The sequence below is a fragment of the Diabrotica virgifera genome, chromosome 2 (genome assembly GCF_917563875.1).
Source record: "Diabrotica virgifera virgifera chromosome 2, PGI_DIABVI_V3a".
Taxonomy (NCBI): Eukaryota; Metazoa; Arthropoda; class Insecta; order Coleoptera; family Chrysomelidae; genus Diabrotica; species Diabrotica virgifera.
In genome coordinates, this window is record NC_065444.1 from 225,705,936 (window position 1) to 225,729,145 (window position 23,210).

The following is a 23,210-nucleotide window of genomic DNA, read 5'->3' on the forward strand; positions in this document are numbered from 1 at the left end:
TAAAGTTTGGCATACTAATTTAAAAACACCCTGTATTGACGAAAAACAAGGCTAGTTGTTAAAGTACCTAACTTTTTTATTATACAACATAAGCGAATGAATAAAAAAACAGAATGTTAAGAAAGCATGAGGTTATAGGTGGGTTTTAATTTCAGTATTTTATAAATAATGCTAAAATATTCCACAGGTTGTGGTGAACTTTGAGAAACAAGCACAGTTTGATTGGTACACCCGGTATATAATGACAATTTACCTGCCTAGCAAGAATATTATTACACCGATATTGTTAAAGAATAAGACTATAACATGTTAAAAATCACTTAAATCGGACAACAGGTTTAGGAAATTCGAGACATCAAAATGACCCATTTTTAAGGTAGTGCGTTAATTTCTTGGAGAAGTGTATATGCACTTGCATAGGCGCTGAATTTAAAAACGTACGTCCGCGTTTAAAATACTAACTCGCCTATATCTGACAGAGATGTAACTGTAAATGTGTCTCGGGTATGATTTCACTCATCGGACAAAATCCGTGAAATGAACTATACCAACTTACATTAGATTGATAAATTCATAATAAAATCAACATCCTGAGTATTTTATCCTTCCTTCTTCTTCTTAACGTGCCCTATCAAGTCCCCTTGACGTTGGCGATTAACAATGCGAAACTGTCTCTGTCTCGAGCTATTCTAAATAGTTGTTCTGCTTTCTTTATTCCTGTCCACTCCCTGATATTCTTCAACCAAGAGGCCTGCTTTATACCAATTCCTCTGTAGCTAATCTTTCCTACAAGTATAAAAGTATTAAGTGTACGATTTACTTACATTTAATAATTTTTTTAGGCTCACAAAACCATGCATAACGGTGTCGCATGTCCTATGTTCCCGAACGAGACATTTACAGGAGGTATCACAAATGGAGCAAAATGGTACTCAATCACGGGTGGTATGCAAGATTGGAACTATTTAGTGGCTGGATGTATGGAAGTTACTTTGGAAATAGGTTGTTATAAGTATCCACATGCTAAAGATATGCCGCAATATTGGTTGGACAATAAAGAAGCTTTGCTGTCTTATATGGAAGAGGTAACTATTCTTGACACATGTGTTTTTTTAATACTTTAGGTTATCAGTCAACATAGAAAAGAAGTTAAATTTTTTGAAAATTCCCAAAAAAATTCTCGAATTTTCAGCGGGTAGAATAAAATCCCTTTGCAAAAAGAAGTAAAGTAGTGATTAGCCAGATGATCCTGTTCAGGTTACGTTTTATTAATTGATAGTCCTGGATCCAGCGTACCAAATAAAAAATTATTAATAGCATGCTGAAAATTTGTTCATAGTTTAACGGGGTCACGTCGGACAAACTTTTATGTATGGAGACACTGGAACAGGGGAATCTTTAATTGTGGAACGTTATAAACACAACATCCTGAGAAGTTTATGATTGTGAACAATAGCAGGCTGTTTTTAAAATTATTTAATAGTCAACCTTATACGAAAAAATGTTTTTTCCGAAAAAATGGGGGACATTTTAACCAGTCCGACACGTAGAACATGTCAAATGACAGGAATTATGTTGGTGATAAAATAGCAGTCTGATTTTTGTATGAGTGTTTAATCAAAGGTTAAAAAATCAATTGTAAATTTTGGGCTAAATGAGAGGGCTAAATTTTGAACAGCTAAGAAGAGCAGCTGAAGAGGGGGAACAGTTTGCAATTGTAGTAGTCAATATCCGTTAAGGAGAGGACACTTTAATGAGACTTTAACCATCTGTACAAATTGTACCTATAGTGGAACCAATTGACTGGAAACAAAATTTGCACCGTGTCAGCCAAGAGAAAGAGTTTATGGTGGGATATGCATGTTTTGGATAATTTAATAATTAATTTTTTCTGTTTTTAGGTTCATAAAGGCGTATCAGGTTATGTGACCAGTACAATTGGAAATGCGATCGAACATGCGGAAATTATAGTGGAAGGTATAGATCACGTTGTTAAATCCTCTAAGTTTGGAGATTATTGGAGGTTGTTGTTGCCAGGAAAATATAATTTAACAGTTGCAGCAAGAGGATATGAAAGTTATACATCTGAAATAGTAAGAAATTAGTTGTATTACTTACTTACCAATATATTGCATTTATCTTATTTTCGGTGCAATGGATCTTGTAAAGGAGTAAAATAAATAAGAACAAAGGAAACGCTATGTAACGACTGTGACGACTGAAACGGCAGATTACGTGACCACACATTCCGTGGAGTCGAAAATGCAGTCCAATGCCTGTTTCTTCAAAAAATATATTAAAATAAAATAAAAAATTTAAATAAAATGAAAAAATTAAATAAAATATATTAAATAAATTAAAATAAAATATGTTGAAATAAAATGTTCTTCGACTGCCATATTCGTGACGGAGGTTGGCAATCACCGTAGCTATTCGGACTTTAGAGACGGCTGCTCTGAAAATTGGAGCAAGTTGTATCTCTCTCCACGTGTAATATGTCCAAATTATTCTAATTTTCTTGTTTTGTTAGGTGTTCTGTTCACGATATTTTTAGAATCCTTCTGTGCACCCACGTCACCCACAGCTCGAATGATTCTAGTTTTTTTTATTGATGCCGCATGAAATAAAATAAATTAAATTAAATTATACAAAATTAAATTAAAATCAATTAAATTAAAAAGAAAAACAATTAAATTAATTTAAAATAAATATAAAATAAACTAAATCAAAATAAAAGAAATTACAATAAAATAAATCAATTTAAATTAAATAAAAATAAAATAAACTAAATAAAAATAAAAGAAATTACAATAAAATAAATCAACTTAAATTCAAATAAATTAAAATAAAATAAAAGAAAATAAATAAAATAAAAATAAAAAATAAAAATAAGATACATTAAATTAAAATATCACTCCGTGAGTCAACTTTAACAAGTCAAGCTACCTTCGTCGGTCACTCTCGGAGTGAAACATTCCGTTTTTGTTTTCATAATTTGTCTGATTTACTATTCTAATTGGAAAATTAGCCACAATTTAAGTTAAAAAAATATTTTATTGACCTTTCGACTTCCACTTCGGAGGTCGTTATCGAAATCTATCTATCAATCGGTTTTAAAACGTCTTGCGACGTTGTCCGATGCCTAATTTCCATGACACTCTATCATCCCATTGGCCCTCTCTAAGATCTCTTGCGCTCATCGCCTTCGTTACTCCCTCTCTCCAAGATTTCTTGGGTCTTCCTCTCTTTCTGCGGTTTGGTGGTACCCATTGCATAATTATTTTAGGGAGTCTTGAGTTATCCATCCTCTGGACGTGTCGGTACCATATCAGCTGTTTTCTTTCTATGTCTGTTGTTAGAGAGCCGTCAACCCCCATTCGCTGTCTTATCTCATCATTACGTATTCTCTCTCTGCGTGACACTCCTACTGATCTTCTAAAAGCGTCCATTTCTACTGCCTCCAGTTTTCTTCTGTTGTTTTCGGTTATCCGCCAAGTTTCTGCTCCGTACAATAGACTGCTTTTAATAAGAGATTCGTAGATATCGTTATCGAAATACAAAATATTAATAAATTAAACAAATTTTATTGTTTAGTAAAAAAAATCTTCTAATAATTTAATTTAATCTGGCTCATTCATATCGGCAATTCAGACTTATATTACCTATACAATTAGAAGACTTTAAAAAATGATACTGCCAATATTTATGAGTTGCGTTCCTAGGACGACTTTATTTAGTTCAGAGAAATAAGGAAAAAAAATATCCTGTTGGTGACACAACCCCCTCCAGGCCGAAACCAAATTTTTTAAGTAGTGTGTACATCTATAATAATAACCTATATGTTTCCTGCAGCCGATTTTGATGATATATATATATATATATATATATATATATATATATATATATATATATATATATATATATATATATATATATATATACGTCTTTATATCAAGGCGAGATCCGACTAAATCGAGGACAACCCGAGATCCACCAATAGGAAATTAATTATTGGAGTATATTGCTCATAACTATCTTTATAATTAACATATTAATCATGGCACACTTAGAGGGGAAAAGATTTTTGTACTTAAATTTTTCTGATAAATTTACAGCGAAACGAGATCCGTAGCTGAAAAGTAAAGGGGAGGACTTATATACGAAATTTTAGATATTTACCGATCAACGCGAGATCACACACTGATGCCAGCTCTAAAGAGTATTAGTCGAGCGATTGGAGCTCGTGTTGTATTGTATATTTCCCACGATATACAGATATATAGCGGGCGGAGTCAATGACGGCACCAACAGCGTTGTCTCGAATTCTTTATGTAACTTTTAAGTATCGCTTCTTTTGTGTCTTTAACGTCTACGATTTACCTTTCAGAAAGTCCCTTAGTTTTGTTACATACATAAGGGTGTAAAAAAAGAAAAAGAATACTTCACAAATAATAACCATTTAATAATGATAATTATTTGCAATACAATATTTTAAAACTATACATTAATATTCTTAAAAAACACTTACTACGAAACCAAAATGTAATTATTATATTCTTAAATAATACAAATTGTTACAAAATAATTATTTAAATGATTGCTTGTTTTAAAAATACATTACAAGAAAGTAAAAAATTGTATAATTATTATTAAAGTTTAAAAAATAAAATAACTCAATATGTAATTATTATTTGGTAGTTAAAAAATGATTTTAAGTTAAATGATTTAAAAGATAAAAAGAAACACACATAATTTTCAGGGTCAACTCCTAATTGCATGAAAATTTGGATTTAGATTCTACCCATCCCCCACTTCAAAGTTGAATTTGTGCCGTTGATTGCTTTTACTTGGAGGGTGAAAAAATATACGTTTAAAATAAGTCCGGAAACAGATCTGACTAACTTTAAGCAACTTTCGCTCTATAGAGTTTTTTTTAACTTAGGTACTAGGTTAATTCAGTGGTAGGTACTAGAGTCACTTGCGACTAAAAATGTTTACTTTTCAACAAAAAAAAAACACGTTTTTCGGCGGTTTTTCGCAAATACTCAAAAAGTAAGTATTTTATCGAAAAAATATTCTTGGAAAAAATGTAGCATATAAAAAAAAACGAAAAATGGTATATTCTTAGTCTATAGAACCAGTAAAAGTAAATTTGTAGCTCATAAAAAAAAACGATCTTATCCTTCAAATTCCAAATCAAATATTTTAACGTGATACATAGTACCAAAAAATGAAGCTCATGAAATGAAATGGGAAAACCCATTAAAATTTTTTTAAAGTGTTTACAAAAAGGTTTATTATATTTTATACAAGTTATATACGGGTAGGAAAGACAACGGAACGAATTTTCGAACGTTTAAACAGACGACATCCCAGATTTACCAATTTCTGGACAATTGATCCAAAGGCTGGATTCTAACAACGAAACAGTTGTGGATTTTCAAGTTATCAATGAGAGTCAGAATGAAAAAACATTAGTGACCTCGAGTATGATGGTTTGGAGAATTTGGCTGGTTATATCTGCCATAAATTGAAGGACTCCAGTATTCAATCCGAAGATGTTTCAACGTACACGTGGGTTGATCATTTGAGTAAGTGTGGTTTATGTAAACCATCAGACACTCTCTTGTCATATATTAAGTATAACCTATTCCACGAACATACGCCTGTTTTGGATTACTTCGAAAACGAATATTTTACTGTGCAAAATAAGAAGAACGAAAGTAAATTGCAAATTACATTGTTGTTTCTTGGAATAATTATTAGCGCCATTTACTTTCGTACTTCTTATGTTGCACAGTAAAATACTCATTGTCGAAGTAATCCAAAACAGGCGTATGTTCGTGGAATGGCCCATAACTGGAGACAATTTTTCCTTCCACATGAATGGTGATTCCATTTTGGTAACTAAAAATTATTTAGAAAACCTTATGTCCAAAAGTGTAACTGTAGACTGTTCTAACAAAGCGAACAAGTTATTTTTTAGGTCTCGGATGTACTTCCGAATTAAACAATTAAACAAGTCTCTTAACAACCTGACATTGCGTAAAAGAAAAATTATGAAAACTGCTACATAGTTGCTGTATGTACATCTATTTCACATGCACAAAATTTAAATAAAGTGCATGGCATGAAAACTGTAAAACTTGTTTTTGTCTTTTCCAAGCCTCTTACTTAAATCTGATGAAATACATTATTTAAAAAGTAAAAAATTTTGTTTTTTATCAATCCATTAAATTTATGGTTTTATTTTGGGGCTTTTCTTCCCCTTGGTAAAAATTATATTTACTAATGTCTAGGCCACTAATCAATTTTTGCCAACTAACGAAATATAATAATTTTATTAGATATCGATTATATGAATATTTTTATTTTCCGGATACCAATATAATCAAGAAACTGGGAACTTTACAAATAACTGAAAATCAATTTAAATAAAAGTAAATAGTTTAATAATTTTCCTCTAAACTATAAAAATCACGTAGTTTCTTTTAGTCATAATTCATTCATTTGTACTATTCTCAAATTTCATTCGCGTTTGTAAATTTCATTCGCGTTTGTATTACGAACGCATAGACGGGACTATGCTTTACTCTGTTGCTGACGTCATGCGCCAATCGGACGAGCTTACGTAACTAGAATATCAAGGTGTGCATATTTCCGCGTCCCGGTGAATTCGTATCTATTTTAATCCCCCATCCTAATTACAGGCCAACTGGCAACTCTGGTGCGCAGTTAATTTTTAGATAACCCATTAACTACCGGTGAATTGGTAACTTTCATTTTTTAAGTATTGTTGATAATCTAATATCGGTATTCCAGGTATTTAGCGCTGCACTCCTAGAAAATGGAAAAAATGGCACAGGAAGTGAAACCGATGATGAAACGAAACGCAAAAGAGAAAACTTGGATGATTGTTTTAATAGAAGTAAAATTAAAAAACGGTCACCAAGCAAAGCAGGCAACGAAAACAAGGAAGACATGGAAAATGTTATGATTACAATAATGAAAGAGCTAATGAATAAAAACGATGAAATGCTTCAGGAAATAAAACAAATAAGGAAAGAATAACAACAAACCAATAAAGAGTTAATGGATGTAAAAGCAGAGAATCAAAAACTAAAAAAAGAAGTAAAACAGCTACATGAAAGAATGGAGCAACTGGAGAAATTTAGCAAAAAGAAAAGCTTGATCGTAACTGGGTTGAAAGTAGAAACAAATGATTATAAGAAATTAAAAGAAGAAATGGAAAATTTCATAGCCCAAGAGTTGCAAATACAAATAAAACTAAGAAGTGCAAAAAAATAGGAGAAACATTATGCGCAATAGAAACAGAAGCCCTCACGGATAAAATGGAAATCCTAAACAAGAAACGTAAACTAAAACAGCATAAATATCGTATCTATATAAACAACGATTGGACATCCAAAGAAAAAGAAATACAAAAGGAAATAACTAAAATAGCAAAGGACGAAAGAAGCAAAGGTAAACAAACGAAAATCGGCTACAAGAAATTAATAGTGAATGGCAAAATCTAGATATGGGACGAAGAGAGAGAACAGCTGATAAAAAATTCAAAAAACTAATAAACGAAGAACAGCGGCTGAAATATGATATTGACATGGCAAAAAAAGACTCGGAAATGCAAACGGTTAACGAAAACAAAATAACGCACACAAAATAAAGAAATAATCTCAATAAGAAGAAAAGAACAAAACCCATTAGAATGGGATCTTGGAGTATTAGAACCATGCTGGCAGTTGGTAAGATGCAAGAAATAGCTCTTGAAATGAAAAAATTACCAACTAGAAATCCTAGCCCTACAGGAAATACGATGGAAGAAAGAAGGAAAAATTGAGAAGAAAAACTTTAGCATGTATTATTCGGGAGAAAACAAACAGGGAACGAATAGTACGGCATTTATGGTGAACAAAAAAATGAGGGAAAAAGTGATACAATTCAAAGCAGTTAATGAAAGGATATCTTACATAAGAAAATAAACAAGCCAACATCTCGATAGTCAATTGCTATGCACCCACCGAAGAAGCAAACCAAGGAGATAAAGCAGAATTCTACGACATCCTGGAAGAAACCTGTGAAAATATTCCGAGGAATGACATATTAATAATATTGGGTGATTTTAATGCAAAGATCGGAAAGGAGGACTATAATCGTAATGTAGCTGGCAAAGAAACCATTCATGAAACTACGAATGATAATGGAGGAGAAATCTGCAACCTAGCAGCAGCAACAAATACATATATAGTTAGTACTGGGCATAAACATAAAAAAGAACACAAAATAACATGGATGATACCAGGAAGAATGGATGGAAACCAAATAAATCATACTCTAATTTCGAAAAAGTGGACACAAATAGTACAAGACGTAAGGTCATATAGAGGGGCAAATGGAGGCACTTACCACATATTCTTGATAGCAAAACTTAAGATGAAAATAATCAAAGCAAATAATCATAAGGAAGGAAAAAGGAGGAAATGGAATATAGCCAATCTGAAAACGCAAGAAACAAAGCAACAATATACAGAACAACTGGAACAGAAATTGGGTCAGTACGAGCACACAGAAATAGAAGGAGAATGGAAAAACATAAAGAACAGCATAATAGACACAGCAGAACAAATAATAGGATTCCAAAAAACACAGAATCGAAAGAATGGTTTGATGAGGAATGTCACCAAAAAAGTCAACTGAAGCACCTCGCAAGAAACAAATGGCTACAAAGTGCCGAACAGGAACAACTGGACCAATATAGAAAAGAAAAACAAGAAGCATTGAAACTCTATAGAAGAAAGAACAACACATGGATCTCTGAACAAATGCAAGAATTAGAAACGAATAATAAATACAACAAGAAATTGTTCGAATGGATAAAACAACAATACAGTACCAAAAAATCTGTCACAAAAATAAACAAAAAAGATTGGGAAAAACATTTCACGGACCTATACAAAAACGACAATAAGGCATATTCAGAGGATGAGGATATAAGAGATAACAGAGATGAAGAGGAAGGCGCACCTACTTATCAGGAATTCATGGAGGTATTAAAACAACTAAAAGTAAACAAAACGCCAGGGCCAGATGAAATCAACAACGAACTGATCATCAACGGAGGAGAGGAGCTCACGAAGCGAATGCACAAGTTAATGGTTACAATTTGGAAGGACGAAAGCATGCCCATAGAATGGAAAAACGGACACATCGCACCAATCTTTAAGAAAGGAGATCCAACTAAGTGCTGCAACTACAGACCAATTATGCTACTAAATACAACGTATAAGATATTGACCACAATTATAAGAAACCGACTAAATCAATACACAGAAAAAATTATAGGACCATACCAACAGGGTTTTAGAAAAGGAAGATCAACAATAGATGCAATACACGTACTGACACAAACAATTGAAAAAAGCTATGAACATGACATAGAATTACACATACTATTCATCGACTTCTAACAGGCCTTCGACAGCATATACAGACAACAATTATTAAAATAAATGAAAAAATGGAGATACCGGCAAAATTAATAAGACTATCTACAATGGCAATAAAAGACTCAACAGCAAAAGTTAAAACAAATTAGGGCGATACAAATGACATCAAAATAGAACTTGAAGTAAGACAAGGAGACAGTCTGTCAACGACAAACGACACTATTTAATATCGCTCTAGAAGGAGTAATTAGTGACACAGGGCTGAAAATGACAATCATTCAAAGCTCAACACAGATCATAGGATATGCAGATGACCTGGGACTGGTAGCACGAGATAAAAAAAAGACTAGAACAGGCACTTTTAACCCTGGTAAGAGAAGCAAAGACGAGAGGATTAATAATCAATCAGAATAAAACAAAATATCTTATAAGCAAACGAGACAATGTAAACAGAATAACAGAAATAAAGATAGGTGAAAATACATTCCAGAGAGTAGATTGCTTCAAATACCTGCGGGTGATGGTGGACGGCAAAAACGGAAGGAGTATAGAGATAAACGAAAGAATTAAAGCAGGTAATAGAGTATATTGGAAATATCACCAATTACTCAAGGACAAAAACCTGAGCAAAAAACAAAATAAAAAATATACACAGCAGCAATCAGATCAGTGATAGCCTATGGAGCAGAAGCAATGTGCCTTACGAAAAAAGACGAAGAAAAGCACAAAGGCTCAGATGGTTTGGGCACACACAAAGAAGAGGGGTAGAAGAACTGATCAGGAAGATAATGAACTGGAAACCAGTAAAAAATAGACCAAGAGGAAGACCAAAAATAAGATGGGAAGATCAACTGCTAGACGATATATCAAAGATGGAAATTGCAAACTGGAGAGAAAAGATTCAGGACCGGAGAGAGTGGAAGAAGATAGTAGAGAAGGCAAAAAAACATCACAACCTACGAACTACGACCTAAAGGAAAAGCGGACTAATTTACCGCGTGAAATGGATTAAAAGAGCTCATATTTGAGTGAACTATACTCTAACAAGAGTGAACGGTCCATATAATAATTCCAGGTATGTACCTGTATAAATTACCCTCCTTGAAGTTGGTGTAAAAGGTATTCATCATTTATGTATTGGAAGGATTACTAGAGAAAATCCAAATAAATTTTGAAAAAATGGCTGAAATCGCTGAAATTCTTGTAACAGATTTCGTAATGAGTGAACATGGGTGTAAGTTATTGGTGGTAAATGATTTTAAATTTCACTTAAAGAAAGTGCTAAAAAGTGGAAAACATGTATGGTACTGTTCTGCATCTGGTTGCAACGCAACCTGTTATACCGACGGTTAGTTTTTTTTTAAATATTTTGAGTAGTAACTATGTTGGTTATCAACAATTTGATGTCAAAAATGCACATTTTGCCATTTTTTGTCTACCAGTAAGAAGAAAAACATTCAAAACAAAATTTAAGATAACCGCATTATAGAGCATGTAAAACAATTTAAACAAGGTTTTATAAATTTCGCTATACTTAATTGTTGCTTATAAAACTATAAATTAAGTCAGTTTAACGTTAATATAACTTATGTAAAAATACAACTTATATCTCGATTTTACGTGAAATAGCTCACAGCAATGAGTAAAAATACACGGTTTTTATGACACTCAGTGTAACTACGTAACAATTGTTTTAGTTTCTATATGGACGGAATAACAAAATTTATGTAAATCTGACCAATTTTTTTCTCAATTTAATTATTTATTGACAATTTAAATGAAAAATAGCCGATTTTAAGAATTTTCGTTTATAAGTTACAATATTTTACCAAAAAACTGAAAAAAGAACCGGTGAGTTTATTGAAATAGCCTTAAAATGAGTTGAAGTAAAATAGAATTGGAGCTTTGTTTATCAATAAACATTATGGTAGGGGAGCCCAAGCGAGGATTTTTGCAGTTACTCGAGCGCGTCAGATTAGCATATGGGAGAAATCTGGTACCCTGCAGATGAACCTCTACCATATATTGGCTCTTAACACAGGGGAGTTTGTTAAGGGGGGCCCCAAAAAAAAATCTATCTTTAAAAATACTCGAAATTGTCAGATTAAGATAAGATAAGTTAAGTACATGCAAAAGAGTGTATATTTCAAAAATCTGACGATTTGAGCAGGGGGTAAGGAAATGGGTGAGTCCCAAAGTTTCACAAAAAATAAGCGAATATGTCGCGAAATAAATGACAGATCGAAAAACTAAAAAATATGTGCTCAATATATTTTAAAAATCTATCGAATGATACCAAACACGACTTCCCACGGAGAGGGGTGGGGGGTAAATTTAATATTTTAAATACGAATCCCGCGATATTTCGCGAAATGAACATCAGATCGAAAAACAGTAAAATACACTTATTCGATACTTTTAAAAAATCTATCGAATGGCACCAAACACGACTCCCCAAGGAGGTGGGGTGGGGGTTACTTTAAAATCTTAAATAGAAGCCCCCATTTTTTATTGCAGATTTGGATTCCTTACGTAAAAATAAGTAACTTTTATTCGAAACATTTTTTCGAATTATGGATAGATGGCGTTATAATCGGAAAAAACGATTATTGGAAATGGAAAATTAAATTAAAAAATGGCAAGCGCCCACTAAAATGGAAAATTTTACTTAACTTTTTTTGGTTTTAGGACCTACTCTTCACAACCCAATAGGTCCCCATAACGCTCGAGTGACTACACATTTAGCATACTTTCCTCCCCTACCATTAATGAAAAGTATACATTTGCGATAGGCTCTGTGTTGGCTTAATCCGTTACTATTCAAATTTATTTCTTACGTTTTAAGCTAACTACCTGAGGTACCCCTAAACCCTAAAAATGTCATCAAAACGACGATTTTGAAGCTCTTCCGACTGGATTAAAGAAGCTATTATCGATTCAAACAAAAGTTGTGTATTTTTAATTCTAAATTTCAACTATTTAATTAAAAATAAAGCGTTTCAGTTGATAATTCAAAGTTGCTACACCCACCGCTTTCGCAGGCACAATAAGAACCCTGCTATTGCATAAGTATATAGATTTTGAAAAACCATTAAAAAAGCATTCCAAAGTTTTTTTCGATATGCCGTCTAGTTCTCGAGATATTTGACAATCGCCTTTCTGGACAGAGCCCTTAAATAATGTAAATATTCTTATTCAAGCTAGACATAAGCCGAGTGAGAGAGCTGACCGTGAAATTCATTTGCGATGTTTCCAAATTTACCGGATCTCGGGTTGTCTGCAAAATATATATTTAGGATATACACAACGGATCGCGCGCGCTGCCCTCTACAGCGGATTTAGTGGAACCAATGCAATATAAAATTCACCAAAAGGGATGCAAAATGAGGTCCAGACAAAAATCGATTTCCTTGTACCCCAACCATTGTTACATCGAGATGTCACTATATACACGTGAATACAAGGTGAGATCCAAAATCGGATCTCGCCTTGCAAAACGGATCTCATCTTGTATACCTTATGATACAAACGGATCTCGCCTTGATATGAAGACATATATATATATATATATATATATATATATATATATATATATATATATATATATATATATATATATATATATATATATAGTTTTAAACAAATGAAGATCAGAAAACGGTAAATTTTCGCTTTTTTCGTCTATAACCAAAAAGTTAAGTACTTTAAAAAAATTTGAGAGTAAGAAACTCATAAATCGTATAAAAAACTTCAATATGGCGTTCGCTGAATATGTCTATCCTTATTGGTTGCTTAGAAACTTGCAAAATAATAAATTTTGAGTTTTTTTATAAATATTTATAACTTATGTAAAAATTAACTTAGAACGTTCTTATTACACGGAATGCTTAGACTTCTGGTGCTTAAATTATACCCTAAGTTTCAAAGCAATTGGTCAAATATTTTAAAGGGTATTTAATTTGTTTATCCCAAATTAATTAATATCCTAAATTAATTTTTTTTGCTACGCTATAAGTCAGAAAATTATGAAGTTACCTAATGCTTTGGATAGTTTATGAAAGAAGAAGACTTATACTATTAATTTAATTTAAAAAAATGACAAAAAATAATTCTAAATACTGCAAAATAATTTTGCAAAAACATGTGAATTAAAAAAGGGGGGGGGCTAACTTCGTCCCTAATTGACCTAGGACAATTGTTTTCTTTCTGAATGTGTATAAAAATTCAGTCTTTCCAAATATGAACAAATAATTTTTCTACGGGTAACGGTTAAAAAGTTATTCTAATTGTTTATAAGTAAGCAAGAAATCGACGTGTTTTTGCAAAATAATTTTACACTGTTTATAATTAATTTTTATATTTTTTTAAATTAAGTCAATAGTATAAATATTCTTCTTCCATAAACTGTCAAAAGTCTTACTGTAACCTCATAATTTTCTGACTTATAGTGTTACAAAAAAAAATATATTTGGGATAAACAAATTAAATTACTTTTAAACTATTTGACCAATTGCTTTGGACTTTAAAATATAATTTAAGCACCAGAAGTCTCAGCAATTCGTTTAATAAGAAGGTTTCAAGTTAATTTTTACATAAGTTATAAATATTTAAAAAAAACTCAAAATTTATTATTTATTTTGCAATTTTCTAAGCAACCAATAAGGATAGACATATTCAGCGAAGGCCATATTAAAATTATTTAGACGATTTATGAGTTTCTTACTCTCAAATTTGTTTAAAATGCCTAACTTTGTGGTTATAGACGAAAAAAGCGAAAATTTACCGTTTTTTGATCTTCATTTTTGTTTATAACTATGTATATAATGAAAATCGGCTGCAGGAAACATAAAGGTTATTAATATAAATGTCCATATTCAAAAAATTTGGTTTCGGCCTGGAGGGGGATGTGTCACGAGAAAAATCTTATTTCTCTGGACTAATTGTGGAATTACGGAATCACTAACACGAGAATTTTACTGTCACCATTACATGTGGTTGTCTTTTTAAAGACAAATCACATGCCATTAAGTTAAAGTTGATTTCATGTAATCGAAGGAAATATCTTTCACAAAAGTCGTCCCAGGAACGCAACTCATAAATATTGGCAATATCATTTTAAAGTCTTCTAAATGTATAATATATGTCTGAGTTGCCGATATGAATGAGTCAGATTAAATTAAATTATTAGAAGAATTTTTTACTAAGTAACAAAATTTGTTTACTTTATTAATATTTATATTGTAACGTTGTAATTTCGATAACGACCTCCGAAGTGGAAGTCAAAACGTCAATAAACTCATTTTTTAACTTATTTCCCAATTATAGTAAATTACATAAATGCCACAAAGAAATAGCTTCAGGACAATAATTTATCTGGCCATTTTCCCTTTCCATTGCTTCTTCTGTTACTAGCTATATTTGGCTTTTTATATTATCACATCGTTCTTCATTTATTATTCCTTATACATCTTTCGTTGTTGATGCTAGTCTCAAGCTATAAAGAAAAGAAATGGACTGTTTATTTTATCTGTAAGGTACCTTCTTTTTGATTTTATTTTTTCACTCTCATTACATTTTATTTTTATTAGACTGTTGTGATCGTTATTTCTTATGTATATTCTTGATCACACCAAATGGTGGTCTGATGCTCAGGTGGTTCCTCTATATACTCTCTTTTCTTCGGCTTTCATCATTAACTCTTGTCTAACAACTACATACATAGTCATTATTGATTTTTGATAGAGTTTGAGAGTATGATTTACTGTACATTTTAATGTTGTAAGTGTTAGCTCAGTTTATATGGCAGTGCCTTTTTTGTCCCGCAATGTATGTTATTTTATTTATTATTCTCACCAATTTATTTCAGGTTGTGCCAGAGAGTGGTTATGTTCAGTACAATGCTACTTTAATGAAAGATGACCCTTCGCATTGGGCAAGCGGATACGATTTCGGTATCCTCGAAAACCAGTTCCAGCCAAAATATCATACAAGCCAAGAAATAAATGAAATATTAGCAGGTATGGAAAACCGATATCCGGAAGTTGCATCGTTCCAAGGGGGAGATAATTTAATTTCTATTTCCATACATTCACTGAAAATCTCAAAAGAAGTAAGTATGCATTTCCGCTATAAATTGTTTCTCTTTGTTTTCCTTATATAGCATAATATGTAAGTTGAATTTTATGTGTAGCTCATTTTTGTTCTTTTTTGGCGTTGGAAATTTTTTGTCGAGATTTAGCTTCTACCATGAAGCAGTCTGAGTCAATGTTTGCGCTTCTGTAACTTCTGACGTCTATTAACTATGTAAAGTGCTATCTTGTCGTATCCCTTGTCACATCTCTTGTCAAATCCCTTATATGTCTTGTGATATCTCTTTTCATATTCCTTGTCCTATATCTTGTCATATCCCTTGTCCTATCTCTTTCCCGATCTGGGCGTTCATGTCCCCATTGATTATTTTAATATCGTTGTTTTCATTGGATGGATGTAGTAGTGTCATTATAATCATCAGCTATTCCATCCATCGTCGGATTTAAGCCTCCCTTATATGTGTCCATTCATTTCTGTTCGTTGTTTTTCGCATCCATTCGCTTGTCCTAAGTATATACAACTCATCCTTCTAAATTGGTATATGATGATATAATTTATTTAAAAAAATTTAAAATTCATCCAAGTGGATTATAATTCTTCAGAAGGTTTTCCGCCCAGTCAGACCATCATCAGTGTAACATTCTATTTGTAGTTGAAACTAGCCCACTTTTTTGGCGAATAAAACGTTTTAAGTTATAAGTTTATCATGGTAAATTGTAAAATTAAAATGACCTTAGGTCAGGTGTTAAAAGATTCACTTTAAGGGAACATATATTTCCCTGCTCGAAAAAGGTGGCAGTTTGCCTGGCGAGTGATACAGACCAACTCGAGAACAATCAGTTGGTCTGTATCACTCGCCAGCCGAACTATCCCTTTTTTTGAGCAAGGAAATCTATGTTTCCTTAAAGTGAATCTTTTAACACCGACCTAAGGTCATTTTAATTTTACAATTTACTACTATAAACGTATAACTTAACCCATTCGCTGCTTATCGAAGAGGATGGAACTCGGCTAGAAGCCATTCTGTTGAACGGTACCTGAGTGAAGTAACCATATCACGCGCTGGAGCGTGATCGGCAGCGAATGGGGTAAAGGTTTTATTAATCAAAATGTGAGCTAGTTTCAACTACAAATAGAATGTTTCACTGATGATCGTCTGACTGGACCGAAAACGTTCTGAAGAATTGTAATCCATAATAGAAGGGTGTCGGGAGAATATCATGGATGTCATCAAGACATGATTTGGAGAAAAACGAATTTTAAAGTTCTAACATATATGGTTTTCTCCCGAGATGGTCAATTTAAAAGGCTTAAAATCACGGAACAATAATCGTTTTCTCTCAACCCCTTTCAATTTTAATTATTTTTTAATAAATTATACGTCTCAAATTAAAAATTATACCAAAAATGAATAACCATTTTCAATTTCGTTGCAACACGAAACTACGGCCGCATCATTATTCTAGTCCAATCAGAGAGTGCAGCAAGCACTTCTACCGGTTTCGAAACTTATTAGTCTCTCATCAGGAGGCACATATCCTGCTCTCTCTGACCCAACTAGGACAAACCCCGGCAGGCAGTCACGGATTGCAACGAACGAAATGGCAGGGATGCCCTAGCGGCATCTGCTAGCAAAAACTAAGTTTTCGATCTAATAGCACATAAAACAACACCAAACGATGTTACTCTACACCCTACCAGATTGAAAACAATGGGAACCTTCTCTGGTAACACCTCCGAGGCTTCTACAATTTGCAAGCCATAACGGATGCTGAGACTAAGGAAGATGAGGGAATTTTACAATTTATAATTCACGTTTATAATTCATGTGACATTTATAATTCATGGACTAGAATAATGATGCGGCTGTAGTTTCGTGTTGCAACGAAATTGAAAATGGTTATTCATTTTTGATTTACATGTTTACTCTGATTGGAGTACGAAGGGAACCATTCTCGTTGGAACTTTACCGCGCTGAGCAGATGGGACGTGAATTATAAATTGTAAAGTTCCCTCATCTTCCTTAGTCTCAGCATCCGTTATGGCTTGCAAATTGTAGAAGCCTCGGAGGTGTTATCAGAGAAGGTTCCCATTGTTTTTAGTCTGGTAGGATGTGGAACAACATTTTTTGGTGTTGTTTGATGTGCTATTAGATTGAAGACAGTCTTTTGCTAGCAGTTGCCGCTAGGGCATCCCTGCCATTTCGTTCGTTGCAATCTGTGACTGCCTGCCGGGGTTTGTCCTAGTTGGGTCAGAGAGAGCAGCATATGTACCTCCTATGAGAGACTAATAAGTTTATAAACCGGTAGAGGTGCTTACTGCACTCTCTGATTGGACTAGAATAATGATGCGGCTGTAGTTTCGTGTTGCAACGAAATTGAAAATGGTTATTCATTTTTTATTTACATGTTTACTCTGATTGGAGTACCAAGGGAACCATTCTCGTTGGAAATTTACCGCGCTGAGCAGATGGGACGTGAATTAATTGTAAAATTCCCTCATCTTCCTTAGTCTCAGCATCCGTTATAGCTTGCAAATTGTAGAAGCCTCGGAGGTGTTACCAGAGAAGGTTTCCATTGTTCTCAATCTGGTAGGATGTAGAGTAATATCGTTTGGTGTTGTTTTATGTGCTATTAGATTGAAAACTTAGTTTTTATAAATTATACATTCGAAGTTTTTTACTTCTTTGTAAGTTTGTAAATTGTTTGTTTACCGTTTCCCGCATTAAATTGCCAATAAATGTTTCAGGTTGAAAATTATAACGAAAACAAATTCCATATAGCCGTAGTAGGAAATTTGTTTGCAACTCAACCTATCGGCAGAGAACTAAATGTTTATTTAGCAAGGCACTTGTTAGAAGGAAACCGATTCCACGATGTATTAATAGAAAAAATCCTATCAAATGCTGTGATACATATCATACCTGTTATCGACAAAGCGTTCGAGAAAATTTGGGGTGTTTATGATAGAGAATCTCTAGGAGTCACTAAACCAGATAAATTTTTATGTAATGATATTTCTGCAGATTTTAGGCAAGTCGGTGAGCAGTTATTGAATTTTAAGGGAAGGGACAGCAACAATCAAGATACTAAGAGCGTTGCTAATGCCTTTAAACACTTCTTATTAGAAGAAAAAGTTGATTTGGTGTTAAATATAGAGGGAGGTTCTAGTGGACTTTTGTAAGTACTGCATCTTTGTTTTTTTAACGCTTTTCTATTATTTGATTTTCTCATTGATCGAGTAGATATTTGGTTCATATCTTACGTCTTTACTTCTCTATTCATCAAGTCTTATAATGCTTTTTAGTCTTCTGAGAAATGTCATTTCGCTAGCTTGGATTCTAGAGTCATCTTATTGCCTACATTTTGCAACCATATAATAGGTGTAAGATATACAGGGTGTCCAGAAACTCTACCGACAAACGAAGACAGAGATTCCTCAGATAATTTTAAGACAATTTAACCCAATTCACCTAGTCCGAAAATGCTTCCTAAGGGAACTAGAGCTCTTTGAAGAAGGCGTCATGTAATTAGTTTTTCTTAAATACCTCCAGAACCCTTCTATTTAGGAAAACGAAAATTGGTGTGCGTATTTACTTTCCAGAAATGAATCGATTCCATCCATTGCGAATTTCTAGTACCAGTCATAGGCGTCCGTTTTGGGTAGGGCAACGGTTATTTTATCACATAACTTTTTTGTCTTTAACTTTTAAGTATTTTTGCTACTGGATTATTAAATTGTGAGGTATTCTAGTACTAACAGGTACTCTTGCTTTAAGTCGGTAGGACATACCGTTTTCTAGAAAAATCGATTTGAAAGTTTTTCGTTTTGGGAATTTAAAAAAAAATAAAAAAAATTTTCAAAAAAAGACGATGTTTTTTACTAATTTAAAGCAAGAGTATCTTTTAGTACTCGAATACCTTATAATTTAATAATTTAGTGTCAAAAATTCTTGAAAATTAAAGACAAAAAAGTGCCATAAAAAATGCTATAAAATAACTGTTGACCTACCCAAAACGGACGCCTATGACCGGTACAAGAAATTCGCAATTAATGAAATCGAATTCATCTCTGGAATATAAATAAATGTACCACTTGTCGTCTTTATAAATAGTTTTTTTTTAATTATTTTTTGAAATTCAAAAAACGAAAAATTTTCAAATCCATTTTTCTAGAAAACGGTGTATCCTATCGACTTAAAGCAATAGTACCTTTTAGTACTAGAATACCTCACAATTTAATAATTCAGAGTCAAAAATGCTTAAAAATTAAAGACAAAAAGTTAGGCGATAAAATAACCGTTGCCCTACCCAAAACGGACGCCTATGATCGATACTAGAAATCCGAAATGGATGGAATAGAGTTATCTCTGGAAGATAAATAAGCGTACCAATTTTTGTTTTTCTAAATAGAGGCGTTTTGGAGGTATCTAAGAAAAACTAATTACAAGACTCCATCTTCAAAGAGGTCTAGCTCCCTGAGGAAGCATTTTCGGACTAAGCTAATTGGGTTAAATTGTTTTAAAATTATCTGAAGAACCTTCTGTCGTCGTTTGTCGGTAGAGTTTCTGGACAGCCTGTATACACCTAACAGTAATTTACGTGTAAGAATTTGTTTAGTCACAAATTATTTTATATTAGAATTTGCCAGTTAAAATTATGTTTAACAATGAGGATATACACATTATTAAAATCTTTCAGATACGTCACATGGATGCACCTTCTTCAGCTTGTCTGATGAATGTTCTATTATAAGGAACGTCACATAAGAATTAGGTTTTATACGTAACCTAACATCATGCTTCTTGGAAAACTTGAAAACTTGATTTTTACCATTCTGAGTTTAGGTATTGAGCTATCACATAGTTTGGAACATACTACCTGCATTGATTATCATACCGAGAACGCCAGAGTTACAAACCATAACTCGAGATAGGTTTTTGAATTATTTTGATTATTTTGTAAACCAGTAGTTTCTTGTTGATCAATATTTGTCATTTACATCCGTTTAGTTAGTTTAACTTTTCTATTTTTAGTTGTAATTGTTTTTGTTTCGTAAATATGTAGTATTCCAAGTAAATGTTTAGTGTAGAGACATTCTTAAGTAATTTATTAAGACAAACGGACATCATTTTCACCTCTGAATTGCACCGGAATATGCAGCAAACATAATTTTAGCGAGGTGTGCGAAATGACCTATTTTCGACTATGTTCTGTTTTAAATCAGGAGGAGTAATTCAAATTTACCGCTCCGTAATAGAACTTTTCATCGATTGTCATTTGTTTCGATCTTCTGTCATATGTTGTATAATCTGTGTATAATATTAATATACACGGATTATACGACATATGACAGAAGCTCGAAACAAATCACTGTGAATGAAAAGTCCTATGCTTGTTTGTAATAATTGATCTAACCTCAGGCAAGTTTCCTCCACTGTTATTAAATTTTGACATTATTAACATATGAAATTTTGGACATCTTGGATTTTAAAGCACCCTCAAATATGTCTGTGTAGAATTGGCATTGAATCCGACCCGGGCCGACCGTCACATGTAACACCGTTGCCGTATCCTCTATTTTTTCATACTATCATGTTACAATTTTTTGTGATATTATATTTGTGTGTGAAATGTATCATTTTTGTGTATTTTAGGTATGTTCTAATATGTTATGTATATACAGGTTTTTACTTGATTATTTTAAATCATTATGACGTTTAACTTGCTAGAAACCTTGTAATATTGTGTACCTAATGTGTTAAAAGTAAGTAGTTTTGAAACACCAATTAAGTAAAGTTTATTATGTTGTTGTTTTCACCAATTTTGAAAAAATGTGAAAACATTGAATTGTCCACGTCCGTCTGTCCGTCCGTCCGTCTTGTCTGTCTGTTTGCAAACTCAACTCCTTCGTCATTATACCAGGTAGAATGACAAATGAGGTGTCAAATGAAAGCTTATCCAAGGATGGTACTAAAGGTGCGAAATTTAACCTAGGCTGTCTGTCCGTCTGTCTGTCCGACCGCGTATATGATTCCTTTGTCACTGTACCAGGTAGAATGACAAATGAGGTGTCAAATGAAAGCTTATAATCCAAGGATGGTACTAAAGATGAGAAGTTTGACATAGGCTGTCTGTCCGCCTGTCCGTCCGACCTGGTATAGTGACGGAGGAGTTATATTCGCGGACAGACAGACAGACTGACAGACAACCTAGGTCTAATTTCTCACCTTTACAACTATCCTTGGATTATAAACTTTCAGTTGACACCTCATTTGTCATTCTACCTGGTATAGTGACGGATGAGTTATACTCGCGGTCGGACGGACAGACGGACAGACAGCCTATGTCAAACTTCTCATCTTTAGTACCATCCTTGTATTATAAGCTTTCATTTGACACCTCATTCGTCATTCTACCTGGTATAGTGACGAAGGAGTTATATTCGCGGTCGGACGGACAGACGGACAGACAGCCTATGTCAAATTTCTCACCTTTAGTAACATCCTTGTATTATAAGCTTTCATTTGACACCTCATTTGTCATTCTACCTGCTATAGTGACGGATGAGTTATATTCGTGGTTGGACGGACAGGCGGACAGACAGCCTATGTCAAATTTCTCACCTTTAGTACCATCCTTGTATTATAAGCTTTCATTTGACACCTCATTTGTCATTCTACCTGGTATAATGACGAAGGAGTTATATTCGCGGTCGGAAGGACAGGCGGACAGACAACCTATGTCAAATTTCTCACCTTCAGTACCATCCTTGGATTATAAGCTTTCATTTGACACCTCATTTGTCATTCTACCTGGTACAGTAACGGAGGAGTTATATTCGCGGTCAGACAGACAGACGGACAGACAACCTAGGTCTAATTTCTTACCTTTAGTACTATCCTTGGATTATAAGCTTTAATTTGACACCTCATTTATCATTATACCTAGTATAATGACGGAGAAGTAAATGTTATTATTCTATTATTCTTGTAGGTATATTTAACATTGATTGAAATTATGAAAGAAATATATAGAAAACAGCATGGCAACTGTTGCACAAACATAAAAATGCAGCCACATTCAGCTGTGCTAGCTGTGAGTTACATAGGGTGCTTTAAAATCCAAGATGTCCGAAATTTTGATACTATTTGCATTTCATAGGTTATTGAAGTTATATTGAAGTTTTCTGTGTTATTCCTTTAATTTTTAAATATTTAGTCCGCATTTACATAAAAACAGTTATTTTTGGAACTCTTTAGCGACATATTAGTATAATATAATATTTATGGATTAACGTCGAAGGACGACATGATCAACTAAAAAAGAAGATGTATTTGATGATTTTTCTAGTGAATGTCTTGGGTGTGAATATGTCTTTTTAGTTTACTCCTCCTGGTTTAAAAACAAATCATAGAACTAAATATCTTCTCCAATCGTGTAACAATCAGAAGCTAAGCATTTATTTAGGGCCGGTTGTTCGAACGCTAATCAACAATGATCACTATCAAATATTTAATTACTGTCACCAAAACTGTCAATGTCAACTTTTATTGGGTTGCTGAAAACATAATTGATTATAATTATGAGATTAGTTAATCAATTAACATAAAAATTATTAACATAATTGATTAAGGGCCGGTTGTTCGAACGCTAA

The 23,210-nt window shown here is 33.1% G+C and overlaps 1 protein-coding gene across 2 annotated transcripts in view; it reads left to right on the forward strand.

The window, feature by feature from the left end:
• LOC126880443 (carboxypeptidase D) overlaps window positions 1–23,210 on the forward strand; it is a 156,875-nt gene that overhangs the window by 108,822 nt on the left and 24,843 nt on the right. For both annotated transcript variants that reach the window (XM_050644302.1, XM_050644303.1), the window contains 4 exons: window positions 843–1,085; window positions 1,902–2,093; window positions 15,331–15,573; window positions 18,303–18,733. In XM_050644302.1, coding sequence (XP_050500259.1) covers window positions 843–1,085; window positions 1,902–2,093; window positions 15,331–15,573; window positions 18,303–18,733 — 1,109 coding nt within the window. The remainder of the gene's footprint in view (window positions 1–842; window positions 1,086–1,901; window positions 2,094–15,330; window positions 15,574–18,302; window positions 18,734–23,210) is intronic.